Source organism: Biomphalaria glabrata, chromosome 1, assembly GCF_947242115.1.
Source record: "Biomphalaria glabrata chromosome 1, xgBioGlab47.1, whole genome shotgun sequence".
In the NCBI taxonomy this organism is placed as follows: Eukaryota; Metazoa; Mollusca; class Gastropoda; family Planorbidae; genus Biomphalaria; species Biomphalaria glabrata.
The window spans coordinates 75,217,264-75,229,366 of NC_074711.1; the positions used below are offsets into that span (position 1 = coordinate 75,217,264).

Here is a 12,103-nt window from a genome sequence, read left to right on the forward strand (position 1 = left end):
TAATGTTAACTGAGACTATTTGAGGACATCAAACTTGGCCCCATGTCAGAGTGCTAATGTTAACTGAGACTATTTGAGGACATCAAACTTGGCCCCATGTCAGAGTGCTAATGTTAACTGAGACTATTTGAGGACATCAAACTTGGCCCCATGTCAGAGTGCTAATGTTAACTGAGACTATTTGAGGACATCAAACTTGGCCCCATGTCAGAGTGCTAATGTTAACTGAGACTATTTGAGGACATCAAACTTGGCCCCATGTCAGAGTGCTAATGTTAACTGAGACTATTTGAGGACATCAAACTTGGTCCCATGTCAGAGTGCTAATGTTAACTGAGACTATTTGAGGACATCAAACTTGGCCCCATGTCAGAGTGCTAATGTTAACTGAGACTATTTGAGGACATCAAACTTGGCCCCATGTCAGAGTGCTAATGTTAACTGAGACTATTTGAGGACATCAAACTTGGCCCCATGTCAGAGTGCTAATGTTAACTGAGACTATTTGAGGACATCAAACTTGGCCCCATGTCAGAGTGCTAATGTTAACTGAGACTATTTGAGGACATCAAACTTGGCCCCATGTCAGAGTGCTAATGTTAACTGAGACTATTTGAGGACATCAAACTTGGCCCCATGTCAGAGTGCTAATGTTAACTGAGACTATTTGAGGACATCAAACTTGGCCCCATGTCAGAGTGCTAATGTTAACTGAGACTATTTGAGGACATCAAACTTGGCCCCATGTCAGAGTGCTAATGTTAACTGAGACTATTTGAGGACATCAAACTTGGCCCCATGTCAGAGTGCTAATGTTAACTGAGACTATTTGAAGACATAAAACTTGGCCCCATGTCAGAGTGCTAATGTTAACTGAGACTATTTGAGGACATCAAACTTGGCCCCATGTCAGAGTGCTAATGTTAACTGAGACTATTTGAAGACATCAAACTTGGCCCCATGTCAGAGTGCTAATGTTAACTGAGACTATTTGAGGACATCAAACTTGGCCCCATGTCAGGGTGCTAATGTTAACTGAGACTATTTGAGGACATCAAACTTGGCCCCATGTCAGAGTGCTAATGTTAACTGAGACTATTTGAGGACATCAAACTTGGCCCCATGTCAGAGTGCTAATGTTAACTGAGACTATTTGAGGACATCAAACTTGGCCCCATGTCAGAGTGCTAATGTTAACTGAGACTATTTGAGGACATCAAACTTGGCCCCATGTCAGAGTGCTAATGTTAACTGAGACTATTTGAGGACATCAAACTTGGCCCCATGTCAGGGTGCTAATGTTAACTGAGACTATTTGAGGACATCAAACTTGGCCCCATGTCAGAGTGCTAATGTTAACTGAGACTATTTGAAGACATAAAACTTGGCCCCATGTCAGAGTGCTAATGTTAACTGAGACTATTTGAGGACATCAAACTTGGCCCCATGTCAGGGTGCTAATGTTAACTGAGACTTTTTGAGGACATCAAACTTGGCCCCATGTCAGAGTGCTAATGTTAACTGAGACTATTTGAGGACATCAAACTTGGCCCCATGTCAGAGTGCTAATGTTAACTGAGACTATTTGAGGACATCAAACTTGGCCCCATGTCAGAGTGCTAATGTTAACTGAGACTATTTGAGGACATCAAACTTGGCCCCATGTCAGAGTGCTAATGTTAACTGAGACTATTTGAGGACATCAAACTTGGCCCCATGTTAGGGTGCTAATGTTAACTGAGACTTTTTGAGGACATCAAACTTGGCCCCATGTCAGAGTGCTAATGTTAACTGAGACTATTTGAGGACATCAAACTTGGCCCCATGTCAGAGTGCTAATGTTAACTGAGACTATTTGAGGACATCAAACTTGGCCCCATGTCAGAGTGCTAATGTTAACTGAGACTATTTGAGGACATCAAACTTGGCCCCATGTCAGAGTGCTAATGTTAACTGAGACTATTTGAGGACATCAAACTTGGCCCCATGTCAGAGTGCTAATGTTAACTGAGACTATTTGAGGACATCAAACTTGGCCCCATGTCAGAGTGCTAATGTTAACTGAGACTATTTGAGGACATCAAACTTGGCCCCATGTCAGAGTGCTAATGTTAACTGAGACTATTTGAGGACATCAAACTTGGCCCCATGTCAGAGTGCTAATGTTAACTGAGACTATTTGAGGACATCAAACTTGGCCCCATGTCAGAGTGCTAATGTTAACTGAGACTATTTGAGGACATCAAACTTGGCCCCATGTCAGAGTGCTAATGTTAACTGAGACTATTTGAGGACATCAAACTTGGCCCCATGTCAGAGTGCTAATGTTAACTGAGACTATTTGAGGACATCAAACTTGGCCCCATGTCAGAGTGCTAATGTTAACTGAGACTATTTGAGGACATCAAACTTGGCCCCATGTCAGAGTGCTAATGTTAACTGAGACTTTTTGAGGACATCAAACTTGGCCCCATGTCAGAGTGCTAAAGTTAACTCAAGGACGATAAGAATGTCATTGACATCAGAGTCGTTTTCGAAATTTTTCCTTTATCATTTAGTGTCCAACTTTCACAATCATATAGGAGTATGGAAACAAGAAACGAAGGTTTTAGCTTTACTTGGAAGCTGATGTTACTCTTCCAGATTTTATCAGCGGATGCGTTCTTAAACGGGTTTTTATTAGTCCTACATCTTTTGTTACGTGTGACCCTCGGCCTTTAAAAGAGTCAACTTCTTCTAATGTTAGATCAATCAACAGTATGCAACATCAAAGCCTGGTATAGAAAATGAAAATGGCAGGGATCCCTGTGCACGCGGTCTCTGGCCGCGAGTCTGACACCCCGCCAGACAGAACAGTGTACACTGTTCTCATTCAGGCCGGTGAGAGGGAGCCCTTGTTCACTTTTGCTGGCCAGGAGTTCCAAGAGCCGAAGGCTCAACTCTACCTGACAGTTTCAAGAAGAGGTACCATCTCCACCACAAACTAGTATTTTGCTTTCTTCTGCACTGGTTTCCATGCCAACTGTTCTATGTTTCCTCCTATGAGGTCTATATCGTCTGCAAACTTGAGATTGGAAATAAGTAACCCATTTATGGTCAAGCTAGGAGTAAATCTGTCTAGAGTTTCTATCATAATATGCTCCGGAAGTTTGTCTAAAAGAGTTGGAGAGAGAATGCTTCCTTGTCGCATTCATGTGGATGTCCCAAATTTTGTTCTCCAATATGGTTGAAGGCCATTTAGACTGAGCAAAGCGTTGATGTCCGCGTATTAGCTTGTATTTCAACTTATATCTAAGTATGTTATGATGGCTTCCGAACTAAACCAAACATTTATCGCGTAGATGTAGCTTTGATGGAATCGCGACTTAATCCAAACTTAAAATCAAAGGTTTGAACCAAATCATGACATCGTTTGACAACTAATCGTTGTTTAAAAGCCGTGGTCATCCTGCGACAAAAAAAAATCCGTGGTCATCCTGTGACAATATATATATATATATTGAACTAACAGCGACGAAAAAAAGTATTTAAAAAAATAAATCTGGGGGCAAAGAATTGATTTATGAGTAGAGCAAATAGAATGGACTAGAGAGAGTAAGTTCTGTCCAGACCAAGCTAGCCAGTCAGACAGCCAGCCGACTACACACGTCTACCCTTGGCCTGGAAATGAATGATAGAGAATCCCCCAGGCATGTGGCGAACTGACCGCATCTTGTAATGGTCTAGTTTACTGTCTAAATTGACTTCTCCGCCGGACTTACTCTAATCAGAAAGATACCCAAAAGGTAAAGAAAAAAAGTCTGATCCCCGCCCCCAACTCATTGACAAAGGAATGCTCAAAACAATGGAGCGGAAGGGGAAAAACAAAGAAAGGAAAGTGGTAGGGCGACGGCAGAGGTGGGAAAAGAAAAGTATTACAGCAAAGTCAATTAATGTCTGACTCTCAACGTTGTTGTTGCTGTTTTTTTTTTAAACTGAAGCTGCACTTTTCCCCCACTGCCTTGTTTTCTGGTCAGTTTTTTTTTTTTTTACAAAAAGCTTTTCAGTGCTAGGAGTAACACATTTCAGTTGTGATACCATTTCTTTTTCAGTCTTTTTACTTCTTTATTAAGTAATTGTATCAAGTAGTTGAGATTAGTCCCATGTAATTAAATTTGTATTACATCTAGAGCTAGTAGAAATATTTTACCAATTGTTTTTGTTTGGCTCAACTTTATGCGTTTAGCTTTCTTAATGCGCTATAATCTTATCACTTGTATGAACCAGTTGGAAAGGGGCGGGGGGAAGAAGAAGGGAGTATCTGTGTGAATGTTACCGTGATAGCTTTTAAAATTTTATTTTTTTTATTATATGGCTTGAATTCGAAATCGAGGGATCAAACCAATACTCTAACCACTGTGCCAGCGAAGTGCTTATGAAAAAAGAAGGTTTCATAACTATCTGTTTTTAGTTTCAAACTTCTAAGCGACGAGTGTAAATGGAAATAGTTCAGCTTATACTGCCACATCTGTCAAGTAATTTTTTTCCCTAGTTCGATTTCAATATTAATAACCAATAATTAATTAACTAATTGGGTAATTTTTTTTATCGATTCTTGTTTTGTCAGGCAGAAGAAATAATTGTGCAAAATTTCAACTAGAAATAACGTGTACACAAAGTGTGTACCTGACACACAGAGATGATATAATAAAAGGGTCCATTATATATGGTTTACACTTTAGGGAGTAAATTAAAGAACATATTCATTAACCCTAATAAATCTCAATGGGAAGGGGGGGGATATAATAGCCAAGCTTCACTCACAACTTCCAGACTGATATTGTACACTGAAACAAAACAAAATATCCCAACAAACGGAATAGGACTTACATGAAGTGTGAAGATATTTAATAGGATATTGTTGATATGGTAAGCACCCCTTCAAGATAATAAAGTTGTTGACGCTAATGGTATTTGTTTACTTATTGTTGACTGTGAACCTAGATCTTAATTAATATGGTGGCAGCGGCGGGATAATGAGCAGTCGTAATCATTTATCGATAAACATTTATTATTTACACTACACATCAGTTACAGTGTTACGCCTTACACTGGCGGCTAGTATAGTGACATGTCTTTCCTGTACCCGAGCCGCTCGAGGTAGAAGATACAACAATCTAAAACCATTATTTCATCTAGATCCCGGCCTGTTCCACGGTTAAGATAAATCGCCGAGGTTCTGTCTAGTCACAATCTGAAAACCAATGTCAAGAGGAACTTTAACAAAATATTTCAAAATAGAACTTAAAACAGTTAGTGAAAATATGTAGATACCTAAATAGACTAGTTTTTAGCGGGACCCGGAAGGGGAAAAGACGCTATTAGTTTTGTGTGGCCTGTCTGTCCGCCCGTCCCGTTTAGATCTCAGAAACTAGAAGAGAAAATGAAAATCGGACATCATGATATAAATCGCCGAGGTTCTGTCTAGTCACAATCTGAAAACCAATGTCAAGAGGAACTTTAACAAAATATTTCAAAATAGAACTTAAAACAGTTAGTGAAAATATATAAGTTCTGATTCAACGGCTACTTTTTCTTTTCCGAAAGTGAACCATCTAATTTTAAAAATTATCTATGCAAGCAGATTTTTCATAAAAATACACCACTTTTACAACTATTCACTATTAAGTAGCAAACATGGGAGGCTCTTTTAGTAGGGGTCCCACAATAATTGTAACATATTTATGCAAACGGTTTTAGATTTTTTGTAACATTTTTTTTTTTACATTTGTATTGCTAAGTTAAAATGTCATACCAACTACTACATTTACACACACAAAAATGTTAACTATTTTTTTAAGAGAAAAAAATCTATTTAGTATACATATAAGTTGGACAGAATTTAAAACAACAATTAATAAGTAGTTTTTCATATTATCACGTGAAATGCAGAGCTATACTTCATCAAGAGAAACAAATTTTTTTTATTTTTTTTTACGAAAATGATTTTTTTTCTTGAGGATCTGAATAAGAGATTGATCCTTTACAAAACACTTAGATCAATTAGATATTCATCAGTTAGGCCAATTCACATTTAACTTCACATTCACTTTCCTCTATCCTTTGGTCTGCTGGGGCACCACACAAGATCTGTCAACCCTTTTTCTCCATTTATCCCTGTCATTTGTCATTGATAGAATTTCATTCTGATGCCTGCCTTTTTACCTGCCTGGGTGGACCACTCCGGGGACCGATTTTGAGTTTGTGTTTCCACTATCTTTTGTAACCTTTTTTTTTTGTTTTTTATTAAGCTAAATGTAAATAGTAGTAGTTGGTACTATTGAAGCGTTTCTATTATTTAAGTTGGAAGTACGTCTGTTGCTATGGTAATAAAACATATCAGCTGGGTTTGATTTATTTTAATTTAGATTCAGCCCTAAGGGAAGTCAATATTGACCAAAAAATAATAAAAATAGACGATGGCTATATATATATATATATATATATATATATATATATATATATATATATATATATATATAACCATTTCATATAGTGATACCCTTACTAAACCGTAACATCTCCTAGAGCTAACATCTCATACAATACTTTAAATTAGGGCAATAAAAGCCCTAGACCAAGCTGTTATGGAATGAGATTGATGAGTAATTCGTCCCCCAGAAAGATTTCTTTGGGTGTCATACTACTGTCACGGATTAGAATACGGTATAAATATTGTCGCAAATTGTACACAAAATAGGCTCAATGTCTAGCTTGCATTGCATCTCATATTGTCACAAATTGTACACAAAATAGGCTCAATGTCTAGCTTGCATTGCATCTCATATTGTCACAAATTGTACACAAAATAGGCTCAATGTCTAGCTTGCATTGCATCTCATATTGTCACAAATTGTACACAAAATAGGCTCAATGTCTAGCTTGCATTGCATCTCATATTGTCGCAAATTGTACACAAAATAGGCTCAATGTCTAGCTTGCATTGCATCTCATATTGTCACAAATTGTACACAAAATAGGCTCAATGTCTAGCTTGCATTGCATCTCATATTGTCACAAATTGTACACAAAATAGGCTCAATGTCTAGCTTGCATTGCATCTCATATTGTCACAAATTGTACACAAAATAGGCTCAATGTCTAGCTTGCATTGCATCTCATATTGTCACAAATTGTACACAAAATAGGCTCAATGTCTAGCTTGCATTGCATCTCATATTGTCACAAATTGTACACAAAATAGGCTCAATGTCTAGCTTGCATTGCATCTCATATTGTCACAAATTGTACACAAAATAGGCTCAATGTCTAGCTTGCATTGCATCTCATATTGTCACAAATTGTACACAAAATAGGCTCAATGTCTAGCTTGCATTGCATCTCATATTGTCACAAATTGTACACAAAATAGGCTCAATGTCTAGCTTGCATTGCATCTCATATTGTCACAAATTGTACACAAAATAGGCTCAATGTCTAGCTTGCATTGCATCTCATATTGTCACAAATTGTACACAAAATAGGCTCAATGTCTAGCTTGCATTGCATCTCATATTGTCAGATAGGGACACAATTGTTTGTATAATTCAATATTATTTCAATATTATTATAAGTTCTCCAATGCTCTTATTTTCAAAACCAAAATTTTCGGTTCCCCCTCGGCGATTCCAAGTGAATCAAGAGAAGATCATTCAAAAAGTAAGTTTCTGTATCTATTACAGTAAACATATCTCATCAAGTAGCCTATCAATTTTTTTTATTTTTTTTCAGGATGAAAGAAATCAAATCCTTACAATTAGCGTCTGGCTTCGTCAGGTAAGCTCTCTCTACATGTTGGTCTTGTAGTTATAGAGTTAGAGTTAGGGTTAGATTTCGTTTGATTTTATATTTTACCTGGTGTACGAGATTTAAAACAACAAATCTTGAGCTATGTTGGCAGTAATTGAACTATGGGCATCTGTGCATTGACCTGTGTGGTCTCTTAGCGTCAACGGTGAGTGACACCCACTGGCAGAACATTATTTTATGGTGCTAGTGTGCTTCATCGAGGTAACTCCAAGAACGGGACAGAAACAGATCAACATCTAGTAATACTACAAAATATGAGCAGAAATTGATTCGCACACATAAAGACATGGTAAAACTATACAACATGATGCAAACGTTTGCCTTATAGTAATAGCTGAAGTAAGACATTGAGTTAGACATCGAGCTAGTTAACATGTATGGAAATGTTGAAAAAAAAAAGTCATGTTAATTACATATGCACTGCGTCCTAAACACTTACGCATACATATGAAGATTGGACTAATCAATTAGATTTATAATTCAGGTCGTCCATTAAGAGGGGGGGGGTGTAATAAATGTGGTGCTGAAAGATGTTCTCGCCGAGACTCAGTTTTATGTTCTGGCGGATGTTTGTATTGAATCAATGGGCTAACAAATGAATGTCTTACCGCTACGGCATAACAATCCTTTAATAAATCAATGTAGTACATTAGATTTTCTTTTCTAGCTACCAAAATACGCCCTTGCATATCACACACTGGCACTAGTGAGTAGGTCACGCATACACGAATGTATTCACACACTTTCAAGTTACTATAGACAGTATAGACACATATACTCACACACACATACACGCAACTTCGCAGAGGTACATATGGCGATTTAGAGTATTACTTTTTTAATCGATGGAAACAGGTGGCTGTAGGTTTGAGCGGTCGGCTGCCGATCCATTGGTGTCGGATTCAAGTACATGGGGATGGTTAGGTCTGAAATGAGAACCGATACTCGCCTAACCAAAGAGTTCAGTCCTTTAGAGTCAGAAGTTGTTTTTTTTTTAATGTTCTGTTTAGCGCAACTGTCTTGCTTATAGTGCAGTGCGCTATGGTCCAATCGCTTGTGTGGAGGGGAGAGGGGTATCTGGGAGAAGGCTTCCGTGCTGCCTTGATTTGCTCAGCAAACTAAACTCGAACTACTTGGGAATTGAACTCAAGCTCCCTTGATATTAAGCTAAATGGTTTGAGCCTTTCAGCTAAGATCCAAATAAAATTACATGACCTCGACTCTACAAAGGAAAGTTCGGTTGATCTTTCTATTTTCTGGCTAGATGTCACCTTTGTACTCTCTGTCTCTGTCTTTCTCTGTCTGTCTGTCTGTCTGTCTCTCTCTCTCTCTCTCTCTCTTTCTCTTCTTCTTCCTCTTCTTTTTCTCCCTATACTTCTACTTGTTCTTTTTCTCTCACGTTGTTTTTTTTTTCTTTTCTAGCATCTCTTATCCAATGTGCTGTTTTTTTCCACCCTTTCTCTCTCACTCTCTCTATCTCTCTCTCTTTCCCTCTCTCTCTTTCTTTCTCTTCTTCGTTGAATTTTTCATTTCTGTAAAGGTTCTTGTATGTGTTGTTTTTGTTGTTTTTTTTTTATGTTGTTTTTTTTTTTTAAACTTAGAAATTAGATTTGGGAAATAGCGGAGTGGAGGGGGAAGAATAAAAAGATGTGTATCCCATGGAGGGTGCCGACCCTGCCAACACACCGGGGCCGCCTGTGTTGATTGGGCGAGATTGATCTTCGATAGAAACCAGGGCACCGCTGGCCGCCTTGATTAGTATTCATAGTTTGTTGAAGACTTTCTCTGGGCCGTCCCGTCTTCCGAGGGGAGAATATGAGGGCCTATGACCTTGATGACCTTCGGCAGGAAGGAAATAGACCAGATAAGAAGACACAAGGAGTGACGGATGAGGGGAGTGGGGCGCGGAGAAGCACTGCTGATCATTGCTGTGCCTATTGCTAGATAACCTCCTGATTTCCCTTTCATCCTTGTTGGACCTATTCATTTTGTTTTTCTCTTGGACGAAAGAGGGCACAAGTTTCCAGATAATAAAGAGAGATAATTAAAGAGCTGTGGGGGGAAAAAAACGTTTCAGGAGGGAAAAAAGTTGCATTAAATATGAGAAACTCTGGAAGGAATTTTTTGTTTTTCTATGGCGCCCCAGCTCTTGGACACACGGCTAGTTAAAAAAAAAAAAAGAGTTTTGAAGAAATGATGGCGGACTGGTCGTGTCTTTCAACTGAAGAAAGTAGTCGAGGATACGAACTCCACTGTTTATTTATTTATTGGTAATTCTTTTTATATTAATTATTGATCAAACAGAATCATCACGCTGGAGATGTTATGAATAATTTGATGACACACTAAAGAAACATCTGTGTTCTCTTTGAACTTCTTTAATAAACTTCTTCAAATTACAAATAGAAGTAAATTCTCAATTCAATAACAACTTGACTTAAGTATCTTCACAAAATGAAACTTTCTAATACTACAACTGATACAATTAATTACTGAAATGACTTTATGATACAAATTCAATTAAAGTAACTTCAACTACTGGACCCGCAAAGGTTTAAACATAAGACCGTTACTATCAAAACTCGTTAGAATGCGAGGACCTTTTCCTCTGTAAGGACCGTTACAATGCTAGGACCCCGACTAATAACTGTCCCATAATTTATACTTTTCTAAATCGTACTTTCCAGAATTGTAGAAACCTCTCCCCTAAATATTTTATTAACTGTTACCTTCTGAAAGCTGACGTCTGCTATTTTTTCCTTAACCTCTTTCTCTAATTGGATGACTATAATTAACGTGTTTACACTGGTCATCTATGACCTGACCTCTTCTTCTAGAAACTTGTTGAATCAGGTCACAGTATCGACTCGTGACACCCACCTCGTTTCATCTGCTACCTATTTACAAGAGAGTTGGGCCAATGAGACTTCTGTGTAAGGTTAAAGTCTTGTTAGAAAATTCCTCCAAGCTACACACGTCATCATCTTTAAAACAATAGGTTTCGTGTCCAGATATTCAACATTCTATTGGTGCCTGTTGGGTGGTATGGGCACTGGTCTGTCGTCTCGAGGGTCCCGAGTTCGAACCTGCCGTCGTGCGGGAAGTTTGGACTAGGTTGTAATAATCTTCTTTTCTGAAATAACATCCAAAACATGTAAAAGTAACAAATATGTCGGTACTTGTGTTAATACCAAAAACCTGAATACCATTTCCCCACTTCCACTTAGCTAAATACGGGTTTTGAAAAAAACAGCTCTCCCATTGCCTTTAGGCCTATGTTAAATGTAAATTGTCAAATACTGCACTGTAGGACTGAAGATGAGATGATATCTTGGTTCCAAGTTGTATGATGTTTACTTAGTCAAGCTTAAATCAATTCTTTCTCCGTCCATTCATCGATATACATTTTGACATAAATGATGACTCTAGCTAGACCACGATTGCCCTCACATGGTGGACTTGACCATTCTTAATAAACATTGACCCTGAAGGAAATGGTCTATATTTCTTCTCGCTGTCTCAAAGTACTGGGAGATACAGGAGTGCTGTCTCTTTAACGGACCACGCCGAGAGTGCTGATTCCTAGCGCCCGGTCAATACTCGGCACGTATTTATCAATATGTTGGTAATCTAAGTAATCATAGCAGAGAAATGCAGATGTCAAAAACTGTTTGCAACCTTAACAATACATCGTTATAACAGTCCTTGATTTGTCTCTGTTTAATGTGTTTGTAAAATTTTAACATTGCTTCATTTCAACAGTCCTGGAATTTTTTTTCTCTATGACACAGGTGTTGTTTTGTTATACACGCTTGAACCCGAAAGGACAATTTCAATGATAAGTTCAGACCAGCAGTTCAGTTCAGACTTTAGGACAAGTTATCTTACCCTAAGGGTGGGAATGCAGGAGAAGAACACTGCAATTACAAAATCGATTCCAATTTATATTTTTTCCAAAAGTGAACTTGCTGTCATTATCTCAATTAGCGGTAGGTATTTTGGACTGATTCCAGCCAAACTATTTCATTCATGAAAACTTGACAAACTCGAGGCTGACAAGGAAAGTGATGTTCTATAGGACTAGTAAGCTGTACCTACGGGAGGGGGGGGGGGGGCAACATTCACAGCACTAGCTCTCAGAGACCTCAAACAAAAGAAATTTTCCTTTTTTGTCTCCAGCCGGGTTTGATCGTGAGACCTTTGATCCCGCCGTCCAGCGCTTTATCACTGGGCCAAAATGCTTTTAACATACAAT

At 38.3% G+C, this 12,103-nt stretch overlaps 1 protein-coding gene across 1 annotated transcript in view; it reads left to right on the forward strand.

The window, feature by feature from the left end:
* LOC106077711 (acetylcholine receptor subunit alpha-like 1) overlaps window positions 1–12,103 on the forward strand; it is an 86,125-nt gene that overhangs the window by 56,537 nt on the left and 17,485 nt on the right. The window contains exon 3 of the mRNA XM_056014361.1: window positions 7,771–7,815. Coding sequence (XP_055870336.1) covers window positions 7,771–7,815 — 45 coding nt within the window. The remainder of the gene's footprint in view (window positions 1–7,770; window positions 7,816–12,103) is intronic.